The sequence below is a fragment of the Adelges cooleyi genome, unplaced genomic scaffold (genome assembly GCF_023614345.1).
Source record: "Adelges cooleyi isolate 19-005CV unplaced genomic scaffold, UGA_ACOO_1.1 ACOO_flye_CR_arks_rails_tigmint_CR_PRNA_7, whole genome shotgun sequence".
Classification (NCBI taxonomy): Eukaryota; Metazoa; Arthropoda; class Insecta; order Hemiptera; family Adelgidae; genus Adelges; species Adelges cooleyi.
The window spans coordinates 357,287-370,829 of NW_026096404.1; the positions used below are offsets into that span (position 1 = coordinate 357,287).

Genomic DNA, 13,543 nt, shown 5'->3' on the forward strand with positions numbered 1-13,543 from the left:
AGGTTTTTATTTAAAATGGCTACAAGTAATATCGTATTGAGAAGATGAATTCTTTCAATGTGGTGTTTATAAGATAAAAAGTTTATTCAGAACAATAGATAAATTTTGGCTTTGGGTGAAATTATCAGTGTATTTAAATGAAGGAAGTACAATCAAATTGAGACCGAACAATAAGAAGTATACAATTTGAAGAGCTGACTCGTCATCTGAATCCTTACTCAAATGTTTTAATAATCATATTTTCATGAAATATTTATTTCTTATGTGATCAACAAGATATTTGGAACAATCGAAAAAAAATGTAGGTCCTAAATAGTAAATACTATCTTTTCACGTTAAATTTAAATGTTTTAACGTATAATCAAAAAGTAACTTCTATTTTTAAAAGAAAATAAGATAACACAGCCAATTCATTGATATTTAACGACATGTGACTCTCATTTCAACATTGGTAAAGGTCGTTTCAGTTATCCAGAAGTTTTAGTTAAAAAGGAAAATTTCCATTTATGAGGGAAAATACTTATCTTTATTAAATAAGTCATCAAAACATCTTGTAGAGATGCCATCATGAACTGATGGTTAACTGACAATAATAGATGAAAATTCATAAATAACATACATTTTAGAGACACATACTAAGTTAAAACATAATAAAAAATTATCAAGTTTGTTACTATTATTAATGTTATTACTGTTTCATGTAATTGATTTATATGAGTTAGAAAAAAGTGACTTAAATAAATTAACAATATCTATACTTGAGGTAGTTTCCTTTCTAAAAAAAGACACTGATACTAATTAACATATTATTATGATCATTGTGTTATTTAAATTGATTAACTAATTGGAGGTGGTTTTATTAACAATATTAATTACTGTAATTTTTTATTTAAATATGAATAAGTATATAATTTAATATATCACATAACGCGTATTTCATGTGCTCTATCATCAGTATTCGGCCCATAACGATTGTGAAATCTTTCCATAAGTGCATATGTTGTCGCTGCAAAAAAAAATATTTCATGTTAAGTATTAAATATTTAAATAATTATTAGTCATCATAATAGTTACAGGCTTGGACTTCATAATTCGGTCCTAATCCATTCTTATATCCATTTATAGGCATAATTGTCCTGGGAACACCATCGACACCATTGTAAACAGCATTTGAATCTTGAAGGCAAAGCACAATCTACCGTAAAAGATATATTACATTATTCAAACCTACGATATAATTATTAAAAATGAGACTTTCATTTAATTGCTATTTTAAAGCTTATACCTTTTGAACAAGATCTGGAGATAAATATGGCTTGGCTATATTATATGCCCATTTCATAAAACGATTTGTATTTAAAATGTAAATATTTTTTATCCGCGTCGGTGGTGCATCCTAATAAAATAAAATTATAATGTACAAAAAATCATATTATGATGCGATTTTTTAGAACAGCCAATTATAATTGTTTCATGCACTCTAACAAAAACCCAACCGTAAAAAACGGCCAAGTTCCAATACTCCCTTTTTAAAAAAGTCAGCCTATAAAAGTAATGATACATTGTAGCCAAGCCTACTCTTTCTTTGGTCTATAACCTCACTTCACTCCTACTTTCGTGAGCCACACTGCTCTTTTATTTGTTTAGCTTAACACTTGGCCAGTTTCTGAACGAGGCATAAAGCAGACTAGACCACTCAAACTATATGACCTACCTTTGTCCCAAATTTCACGTTTCTACCCATAAAGGATGTACCTTATAATTTTGACGACAAGTGATTGCCCCAGTCAGGAAGAAAAATGCAAAATTAAAAATTCTACCCCTTTGTAAAGGTTTAATATTAAGGGGTCCATTTTTTTTACATTGGCTTAAGCAACTTAGAACTAAGCTTAATCTATATTTAAATTTCAAAAGCTTATCATAAAAGTAAGCATAGATATCAGTGTGAGAATAACCAGGTGAATTGGTTCATGTAATGGTACATTGGCATGCTTGATGGAACTTGGCTTGGCACATATTGATCATAACAATTACTTAAGATATTTTTTAGTGTTTTGTTAGAGTATAATATCAATATTGCAAGTACTTGTATGAGTTTCTTTAAAGGAAGGAGTAGACGAAGGTTGAATTTTAAAAAGTGCCAAAGTTTGAAACCTTCTCCGTTCACGATCACTACAAGACCGTCAAACGTTCCGTATTCTATAAGCATACATTTTATCATGTAGAAAAAGTATCTGACTTGATGGATGAATACAAAATGTGCAGGATCTTTATCTATGAAACGGAAGTATACGTAACGATACCCAACATGGCCACGTGTTGTCTGATACGAATCGCTAAACAATATCGAATGACTCCTGAAGAACAAAATAACATGTTAAAGTATTTACATGTATACATAATACAGTTATTGCAACTATACCTAAAACATCTATCAACAAAATTGTTGGAATATATAATGTTATTTAAAATATGTGATCAGAGTCAAAGTTAAATATACATCCAAAGATTTTGAAAACAAATACTAAGATTGTGGCTCAAATTTTACTAGTAAAACGTTTTCGTCAGTATTATTACCGCATTTATACATTTTTTAAATTATTGTTGCTTACATGACGCGTTTAGCTTGGTCCAACTCGCTTAATTCTGGATCTGTATTGTCACGGTTAAATATTTCTGGCATTTCGGTTCTAAGCGCATAATGTTGGACTATCATGGCATGAGCTTTTACCACATCGAAGTGTGCAGCATGAAAAAACACGATATATTCTTTACCTATTGAAATGGAGACAAAAATATTAATATCTCAACTGATAAAAATAACGTTATCAGTGTTTAATTTTCTTTAGCAGTAATAACTATAAAAGCAAACTACACAATATAAATAACTTTATTATAAACCGAAACATCAACACACACAACAAAACGTTTAAGAAATTAAAAGCAACGGACGTACGGTTCATGTTCGGAAAGTTTTCAGTTTGCTCTCCAAGATTTATGAGTTCATCAATTTTTTGTCCAGTTATTTCTGCGTATTTACTATTTTCCATCTCGAGAAATATTTCATAGTTAACTGTTGGATCATACGTATGAAACACTGCAACATATTGAAATTATAATACTAATTGGTTACCGAAGAGAACATTACAAAATTATTTTTCATAAGTCTATCGTCACGGTAGTGGCGCAGAACTAAGTAAAAAAATAGCGTAGCGTCAACCGCTGTGTATAGTATACACGAAGCATCGCAATCCCATTAAACGGATGTACATTTAACTATAAATGTTGCCACCTTTTGTGAATGAACGGCTGAACAGAATTGATCATATGAGATATTCATCAGTTTTTTTATCTACTATTCAACATTCCCCAAGCCATATAGCATTGCGGGCCTCACTGTCAACCTATAAAGATTACCTTTTAATCTAGTAGGTCTCCTCTTGTCACACAAAACACTCGACCCTCTCCTCAACTCCATCCATCCACAATTTATTGTATTTCTCACATTCTCCTCGACCCAACATTTTTTTGTACCACCACTCCTAAGTACTTTAACCAGCCTTACCTTATAACTTTCACTAAAATCAAACACGATTATCTTCGTTTTACTCCTACTAATCCTCAGTCCTTTCCCTTCAAGCGTTTCTGTCCACTCTTCAAGCGTCTCACCCAATTCTATTTGAATAACCTAGAAAAGAGGCCTAAAGTAGGGTGCAATATAGTGTTAATTTTTGCTCCGGCCAAGTAAATTTAATTTAAATGTTTTCATTACTGGTTTAATATGTGGACAAATGTTCATTTGTTGGCTACGATGTATAATACATATATAACATTATGGTAAATACTTAGTTCCTATATAATATCACGAATTTTTAGGCTTATGTCGAAACACTTATTTTTACTTAGCGACCATTTACACTGAGTTAACTAAGTGTTTTTTTGTTGGTTGGATAATGTACTTCACAAACGGTACATCTGGTTGTTGTTAATGTCGTTTTATTGTGTAACATAAATCACGTAAATAGTTTATTTTTAACATTACAACAAATCTACACACACTTGCAATTGAGTTGTACGCAGGTATTTGGTTATAACGATTATATTACCAATTGTTCTGAATATAATAAAAATATTTAGCTATATTGACAAACAGTTGCAAAAGCAGTAATACAGAATTACGGTTTTTGCAGCTGTTCCTAAGTTTTGTGCGTGTAAGAGTAAATTTTGGCATTAAATATTTACTAAATATATTCTTATTCTTTTGTTTATTATCTACAGGCACATAAAATATACAAAAATAAGTAACAGCAAACTACAAAGTTTGTGCGTAAAATAATAAAAAAAAAAATATAAATTCAAGCTCGAACGCGAATCGTAGTGTTTTATATTATACTTCAGCAAAAAAAAAAAAGATTATTATATATTATTTAAACTTGTTATTGGTAAAAATGAATATTGCTTTTAAATCATAAATTAACGCTATTAAAATAACTAGATAAGTAATTTTTTTTAATACATTTAAATGTATTTTATAAAAAACCAAGTTTAGTTTGATTAATGTTGTATGTTTGTAGCGCTATACTGACTTTAAAGGTGGCAAACAAGATGTTAGGAGAAAAATATCTTAATCTACTAGTAATTTGAGACACTTATTAGAACACTAATAACTAACAAGTATTATTATTAGGGGCCCAATTTGGCTTTTTTTGCAAAATGCTTTTTTTTTTATTACTTTTATTTTTTTTATTTGATATTGTGGTAAAATATTGGCCTTATATGCATATACTAAACTATACTGTAATGAGAAAACATAATTTTATTTTATTGGAAAAATATAAGTACAATATAAGTATTATTTTATACACCAAAGCTGTACAACTGTAATTTTGTCTTACAAAGTAAAATATTATGATAACTACTATTAAATGTTATAATATTCTAGAAGTTATTATTGTTTTCTATATGGCTATTTTGTTTTTTTAGTATGCTATTGTACTATTGTGCATGTTATTGAATAAATAAATATGTTACATTTCATATACAGAACAAGTGTTTTTTTTTTAATAAATATAAACTTCAGCAGAGGCCCAATTTTACAGCTTTTGCAAAATTCCTAAAGCTAAATTAAAATAAAAAATTAATTCAAACTATTAAATGGTAATAAATTAGGCAAAATTATGATGCATTCGTTAAAAAAACAAATGTACTTAAAAAATAGTTTTTTTGTGGATAAACTCATAAAATAGCTCATTTTTTTAATGTACCATAGTTTTTTTTACTTATCTTGTTGTTAAACAACGACGGATTTCGTTGTTATTTTTTGCATTGTTAGTTATGTCTTTAGCTGTCAATGTACGATATGTTTATCAGCAAAAAAAATAAAAATTCAATTTGTATTACCTTGGATTACAAAAACAACGAAGAACCAAATAGCCAAAATACTATGTCGCTTGTTCATGATTAAGTTGAACAAAAAAAAATGTACCACTAAATTATTTAGGATGGATCATTCGCAAGTGGTTGAATGTACGTTACTGAATTAGTTTTAAGGCTTAGTGAATCATAAAAACACATTTTGTTTTTTTTATAATAGCTTATGTACATTACTGTATTACTTGTTTAGTTGAGGCTTGGGCGTATTTGTTGTATACTGTAAGCAACTAATATATTTTGAAAACAAAGTTGAACATTATATTGCACCCTACTTATGGCCTCTTTTAAGATTATTCAAATATCAACTCCTACAATAATATATAACAAATAGGTCCATTTTTTCAGGAAAATAGATTATTATATTTTATTTAAACTTGTTATTGGTAAAATTAAATATTGCTTTAAAATCGTATTTTAACGCTCCAAAATACCAATAAAAATACGGTACTCTTATAATGATGAACTTGGTTGTTCCAAATTTGAAATGGCTTGAATGAATTTCGAGGGCTATATAGTCACCCTTCTTAAACCTTACCTTATTTCGGTCACACTGGTTAAATCACTCAGTCTTAATAGCTAAGAAATTGATGTAGACTTTTCTTTTTTCTGCTTTTTAACTTCAATTTTAAAGATACATACAGAGTTGAGACATAATAAAGAATTATCAAGCTGGTTACTATTATAAATGTTATTTTTTTTTATAGTAATTGATTTATATGAGTTAGAAAAATGGGACTTAAATAAATTAACAATATCTATACCAGGGGTATACAGGGTGATCCAACTAACGTAAGACACTCATTTTATCTGAAATTATGAATATTTTGAGAGTTTTTTTTCCCCTAAATTTTTAGGTACATATTTAACTACATTTTCGAATATTTAGAAAAATTTTATCTTCAATCCTTATACGCCTATAACAGCCTATCATAATTGTTTCATGCATCATTTCATGCACTCCAACAAAAAACCAACCGTAAAAAAGGGCCAAGTTCCAATACTCCCTTTTTCGACGTATCCAGACTATCATTTGGCACATTGTGTGTCCAAAGATTTCAAATTATCCAAAGGAAACGCTTTGGAATTTCGTCAAAAATATAGAAAATTATCTTTCTTAAGGAAACAGAATAAAAATATCATAGAAATTGCCTCCCTCAAACATTCTAATTGATTTATTCTCTACATCTTGACAAAAGAAAAATTCTGGCAAAAACCAAATTACGATACTGTTTTCAAGGCTCTACAAAACCTTCGGGAGTTTTGTGATGTACATCAACTAGAAAAGTTAGCTTTACCTAAAATAGGATGTGGCTACGATAGATTAGACTGGATAAATGTACGATCTATCATCAATTATGTTTTTAGAGACTCTAATATTCACATTAGTCTTTATTCTCTGGACGAGTATTCTACAGAAGAGAAGTTTCAGATTATCCAAGAATATCTTTTGAATCCATTAGGTGGTCATCAAGGCATATCACGAACCATCCGTCGATTAAAGAAACAGCACTCACGGATCGGTACGAATCAAGACGTAGCTGACTTCTTTAGGAAATGTACCTCGTGCCAGAAAAACAAAATTAGCAATCGTCATGTTAAGGCTCTGATGGTCATCACCACTACATCCTCAAAGCCCTTTGAAAAAGTATTTATGGACTCCGTCGGTCCCCTTCTCCGTACTCATCTCAACAATGCTTACATCTTAACATTACAAGATGACCTCACGAAATTTTCATGGGCCATCCCCATGGAAAATCATGAAGCTAACACTGTGGCATATCATTTCGTTACCAAATTCATAGGTCTTCACGGAATTCCTCAGAACCTCGTTACCGGTTGTGGCACAGAATATTTTAGCGATGTCTTCAAAGAAACATGTCGGTTACTGAAGGTAAAGAAAACATATACCACTCCTTACAGAACACAAAGCAATGTCAGTCTCAAGAGAAGTCATAGGACTTTAGACAAATATCTTCGACATTTCGTCGATAAAGACCAGTTAAACTGGGATTCATATGTTCCGTTTGCTATGTTCATCTACAACTCAACGACTCATTCCGCCACAAGGTTCCAGCCATATGAACTTCTTTACGGATATAAAGCTCAAGTCCCAACATCATTTACCCGAGATCCAAAGCCTCAGTACAATTATACAGACTATCAATTTGAATTGAAGAAAAACATGCAAGAAACTCATAACCTCGCTAGAAAAAGAAGCAAAAATCTAAAACTTCCTACGATCAATCCCACTTTACATATAGGTGACAGAAGTTAGTTAGTTCCTTAGTTCAGGAAAAAACCAGTAAAGAGAAACTAGCTCCTAAATGGTTAGGTTTTTTTGAAATACTGGACACTTAGATTGCGGAACGAACTTTGTAGGAGCTGCTCGTTTATTAAATCCACTAGAACAATTTACACAGTCAAAACCGTTTCAAGAAGCCACACATAATTATTTTGCCAAACAAAATATATGTTAGTACTTCAATCCCTACCTCTCCCCATTTTTTTTGGGGGGGGGGCTATGGGAGGCAGGGGTGAAATCTACCAAGTCATTGATTATTAGGTCTGTCGGTTATCACAAACTAACCAATGAAGAAATGACAACACTCCTTACTCAAGTGAAAGCCTCATTAAATTTAAATTTAACTTAAAATTAAATAAAACTTTGTAATTTGTGCCCTGTGGTCATTGCACCAGACCGAACCGACCGCAGGGACTCCCGGTCCCGAATTTAAACTGAATCATCCTGTTTCCCTTGCATAAATTGTTTCCTTTTCCTTGCTCACTCTTTCCGTCACCCTGTCCAACGCACTGCGGACACCAAACGAAACAGCGAGGCGCACGTTCGGTGGCCTATTCGGAATTAATTCAGGGGCAACCCATTTTTTTCCTTTTGTTTTTGTTCTATTTCGTAAACAAAATTTTATAATATTTCATTTTATGTATCTAGAACAATTTTCAAGAACAGAACGATTTTTTTTTCAACGTGTACGGAATTCTATAATCAGAGGCCCAATTTTGGGTTACCTATTGATAATGTGTTAGATTTTTTTTTATACATTGAACTTGCGTTGTATAAAATGCGCTAGTGTATTATTTACCTTAAATCGTACCGATATGGAATAACATATGAGTAAAAATAATAATACACATACAAATTCATAATAACAGTCTATGTACACAGATTTTTTGTACTATTCAATGCGTTTGTTATGAACCTCTGTTTTAGGAGTTTGTTTATATTACTTACAATTTTTGAGGACACGTCCATAATTATCACAAATTCACCTAACCGAAACAATGGCGTTAATAGTATTCCGAAACGTTTATCGGTTATAATGTCACAGCTAGACCAACTTAAACTATTTCATAGTAAGTTTAAATATATAACCCTATGAGTTAAACAATTGTAAAAAAAATAAATTACGGTTTATCCGCAAAAACTGAATATGAGTTTTATTCAATTTGTTGACTTTTATAAACAATTTAACTAATAAATAACATAAAGCGAGCTGCCCATTTATTCGGGTTACCAATACAACACAGCATACTAACTCAAACGAATGACATAGTATAAGAATGATATAATTTAATAACTAAATGAAAATCGAAGCTGTGAATAATGTTATAGAAGAGGTTAATGTTATACTTTATTTTTTGGACGATGGCCATGAGCTTGAGCTTTTATTTTTTTTAGGTTGCCTCGTCAGATATATACGAGATCATATTATTTGTTATCACACGATGGATTTTTAAGTTGTCAAATGTGATTATTATTTGTTTTTCGGTTAAGTAAGACCGGAAGGTTTACCGTGCGCGACACTAATACATCAGTGCATCAACAGACTGTCGACAAAAGACTTTTGACAACCGTTATATATGTATGAACTTGTTCATTTTGAGTTAATACTATATTAAATAAACTATATTAGGATTGCTAATGGTAAATTTTTATTTTTGTTACTCTCGATCTGTTATCTTTGATCCCGAGGATTTCGGTGCCGAAAAAAGTAGTAGAAAAAGTTATATAATTTAGTATAATACAATTTAGTACTCAACCAATACGCCAATTAAAAACCCACAAACAAGTTTAAGTGGTCTCCGCTTGACCTGTTTTGGAGCGTAGACTGTCACTGAAGAAACTTCAAGCCTCCGTGGAATTTATTATTCATTATTAATATTGGCTCTCCAAACAATCATCTACAGATCATCTTCATTCCAGACCCTCTACAGAACATCCACATGTCCATTATGCTAGTACACCTCGTCGCACTGTAAGCTATTTTAATTTATGCTTATTAAATCGTAAAAAAAAAAATAAAATAAAAATGGTCTCATTTTTTTTTCTCTTGCGTAATAATATATGACTATTATTTTTTTTGTCTTTTGCATATTAATGCATTACTATAATTATTTACTATTTATTATCAACCGGTGGCATTTGTTGACAGCTGTTATTGAACTATACTTTGGAAGTAAGTCTTTTTTTTTTTTGACGATACACAAAAAAAACTATACGTCTTGGGTCAAAATATATTTAACGGGCAAATTGTAAAATTTAGTATCTACACTTCATTTTTCATGTAATGGCAAATCATATCAAAATTCTCTTTACCGTAATTTAATAGATGAAAAAAAAAAGGATAGAGAACAAGTAAACAATTCCAATTTGTGGGAATAACATAAAATACCGTTACAACTGTTTTCAAAATAGCCATCAAGTTCCATTTTGTGGAACTTTTCAAATGTATGTTGATTATTTCTCTTGTACATCCTCATTAGCTACGTTACTATATTTAATTGCAACTTAAATCTAATAATTACAGCTAATCTAATACATTAGGGTGAAGGCGGAGAGGGTATTTGCCCCCCCTCTCTCGTGTCTGGTCAAGCATGAGCTGACCCAACCAACGCATTTCTTAAAAAAAACAAGCGAGTAACGAAAATAATTGCAAAGTATTGGAATTAAAGTTTAAAAGTTAAAGTTAACCATTTGGGAGCAGGTTCTATCTTTTAGTTGTATTTCCTCAAAACTTTAATTTTTGAGTTTTGGCAGTCTTGCTCCAAGGGTGTGATATTTATTTATTTATTTTATTTATTAACGCCTTGCGGCAATTTACATGGTAATACAATATTAGAAACATATATAAATTAATTGGTAACATCACAAAATAAGAACATTGGTGTATACAATTTTGACAAAAATACAGTAAACAGTAAAATATAGAGTTATATATAACCACATAACAAAAAGAAAATTGTTAGATACAAGTTAAAATGTACAAACGGCGTTATTGGCACTACGAAGCATACGGCGCAACAAATGGTTGTAGCCATAGGAGGTGGAGTGAGTTAGAATATGGAAAGGTGTGTGATGCCTTAAGGGATATGTAATTAGACAGGCAATTAATAGAGGATAGGAGGCCAGGGGCATCTATCGACCCACCAAGTAAACCTTGAATGAAACGATAATCGGCATCGATTCGACGAGAAGAGAGTGTTAGGATATTTAGTGATCTAATTATGGTTGAGTAGTCATGTTGGGGATGGTCAATTTTGAGTAAGAAAGCAATACATGAAATAAACCTATTCTATTGTAATAATTGTATGCAATAAGTATAGGCAAATTGTAAGTACATTATTGTCTGTTACAGTGCATTTATAAATATCTATTTATATTGTTAATATATAAAACATACACGTTAACAAAAACATGTGGTTTAAACCCACAGAAAATTATTACACTAATAAATATCCAGTTATTGCTCGACATAAAGACACCTATGAATAAAATTTTTTGACTGGTTCAAAAATGTGTTTTTCCTAAGTATTCCAAAATATTTTTCTGGAATAGGACTACAACGGGTCACATACAATTTTCTTAAAAATCTGTAGTGACACTTTGTTTTATCAAGGAAAAACCAAACTAAAGGGGGAAATTACATTTTTACAGTATGAAGTTCGAGTAAGGGTGAATCAACAGTCAACAACTGGTATCCGAATTATATTTGCAATAGGATGTAGGTTTTTTTTTGTCCATATACACTGTATTTGTTTTAACACTGGACTAATTCCTAATTGCCGGAAAACTGTGTTTTTCGCAGATGTTAAATCTTTTAAAAAAAAATGATCAAATCATGCCAATATTTTAACGGATACTATTTAGTTTTTTATGCCAGTTAGTTTTGAGTGTTGAAGTACGATAGTCATGCTTAAGGTTATGTTACCATTTGTTTTACTGACTATTAAAGGCAGGTTAGGTTTGTATAATAATAACATATTATCTATATGAGCAAATCGTATGAGAAGAGTATATTATTTAAAAAATGTACTAAAACATTCTCATGTGTGCACGAGTGCCGAAATTGTATGTTTTTCGAAAATGTATTCGATTTACTATAATCTTGGCATTTTCAATATTAAAAGTCTTACCAAAGAAAATATATTGCACATGGAAAACCCCGAAATTTCGACAACCCCCATCCCCCCGGGAGAAAGGCTGAACGTTTTTGAAATTCAATTGGCGCAATTTGAATACTTAAGATCTGGAAATTGAAGTGTTGCTATGCAAAACGTGTTATCTCCAAAAACCACTTTTTTCAGAGATTTTCCATATCAAAAGAACTAAATAAGCTATAGCATATGTTGAATACTTATATGATTCAGGATGATGATTAGAAAAAAAAAATGTTTGCGAAATAAAAATAAAAATATTTTTTCACTACTTTTTAAATGATTTTAAAATAAGATTTGGTGCAAAACGTGTTATTTCCAGACATTGCGGGTTTCGCAAAAAATCTCTGCCCGAGTCCGTACATATTAACAATCAACCTACTAATCGTGTCTATAGTTTAATACAATTTTAATTATATTATATTAATTTCAACGCGTTTGTCGATATTTGTATGTTTTTAATCCATCTACAGAGTCGCATGGAAGTCTTTATTTTAAAGCGATTGTTATCATTACCAGCAATAACAAGAACCTAACCTAACCTAACCTACAAAAACGTTACAGTATCACTTTGAAATTTTTAATTTACACTGTACTGGATCAAATAAACATTTTATTCAAAGCGCTGTCGTCTAGTGGAAGATAAAAACCTCAAATTTAAGCCATCGTTGCACGAGCAACTATTTAATGTTGGTACGAACAGCTGATGTCCAGTCATATAACTTATTACTGTTTTCTGTACCAGCTATTTAAAATGTTTTGTGACAAATGACAATTGATAGTTTGTTATCTACAAAGTAGTTTCTACGTCTTTGAATGCTTATAAATTTTTTCATCAAATTTGACCATCGACCACCCTACAAATATACACTTACCCACCTACCAAATAAGCAAAGGGTAGGGCAAGTTACACTGATTATATATGAGAATTTGCAAATACCATATCAACAAATAGTTGATAACGATAAATAAATATTGAGTATGTATTGTGGTCGTACAAAAATAAGTATTAACGCTCAGTGGCACCCTTCTTGTTATTTTATACTATAGATATTAAAGAAGCGTAGCATGAGTATATATATACTTGTTTACCTTATAAGGCAACCGTATGTGTTTTTACAATTGTAAAAACGCTAAAAATTTGCTACTCGACTGTATGAAATGAAAAAATCATGACAACACAATGTTACTCACAGTACGAAGAAGAGTACTACCCTAATGGACATGGTGCTAGATGTTCTTGGATGGTTAGGAGTGCAGATGATTGTCTAGAGAGCCTATATTGATAATGAATAATAAATCCCACGGAGGCTTGAAGTCTTCTGCTCGAAGCAGGTCACGCGAAGACCACTTAATCTTGTTTGTGGGTTCATAATTGGCGTATTAGTTGAATAGTAAATTGTATTATATTATATTAAATTATATAATATAATCATATACTAATTGTCAGTATACTGTATCTTTATCTCTTAAAAATCTTTAAGCAAGAAGCACCAGACACTCGCTTGTTTTGTAGGTGGTTTCTGATCTGAATGATAGCTAGACTTACACTACACTTGATCAGTACTTAGCTTGCAAAATGTTTTTCCAAAACTCGACATGAATTCCGTTCACTAGTTACAGCCTATGGGTACTATGGATTATAATAACATTACTT

The 13,543-nt window shown here is 31.0% G+C and overlaps 1 protein-coding gene across 2 annotated transcripts; it reads right to left on the minus strand.

Annotated features, from left to right (window-relative positions):
• Positions 1–769: 769 nt before the first annotated feature.
• On the minus strand, positions 770–5,517 carry LOC126845176 (retinaldehyde-binding protein 1-like). 2 transcript variants are annotated; one of them, XM_050583773.1, is made up of 7 exons: positions 5,401–5,517; positions 2,957–3,097; positions 2,613–2,775; positions 2,087–2,357; positions 1,286–1,396; positions 1,075–1,195; positions 770–1,006 (listed from the first exon to the last, which is right to left on the minus strand). In XM_050583773.1, the coding sequence occupies exons 1-7, from the start codon at positions 5,456–5,458 to the stop codon at positions 921–923; spliced, it is 951 nt and encodes a 316-aa protein (XP_050439730.1). In that variant the 5' UTR covers positions 5,459–5,517; the 3' UTR covers positions 770–920. The 2 variants fall into 2 exon arrangements, with proteins under 2 accessions (XP_050439730.1, XP_050439731.1); XM_050583774.1 differs by lacking the exon at positions 5,401–5,517 and adding an exon at positions 3,773–3,816.
• Between the last annotated feature and the right edge of the window lie 8,026 nt (positions 5,518–13,543).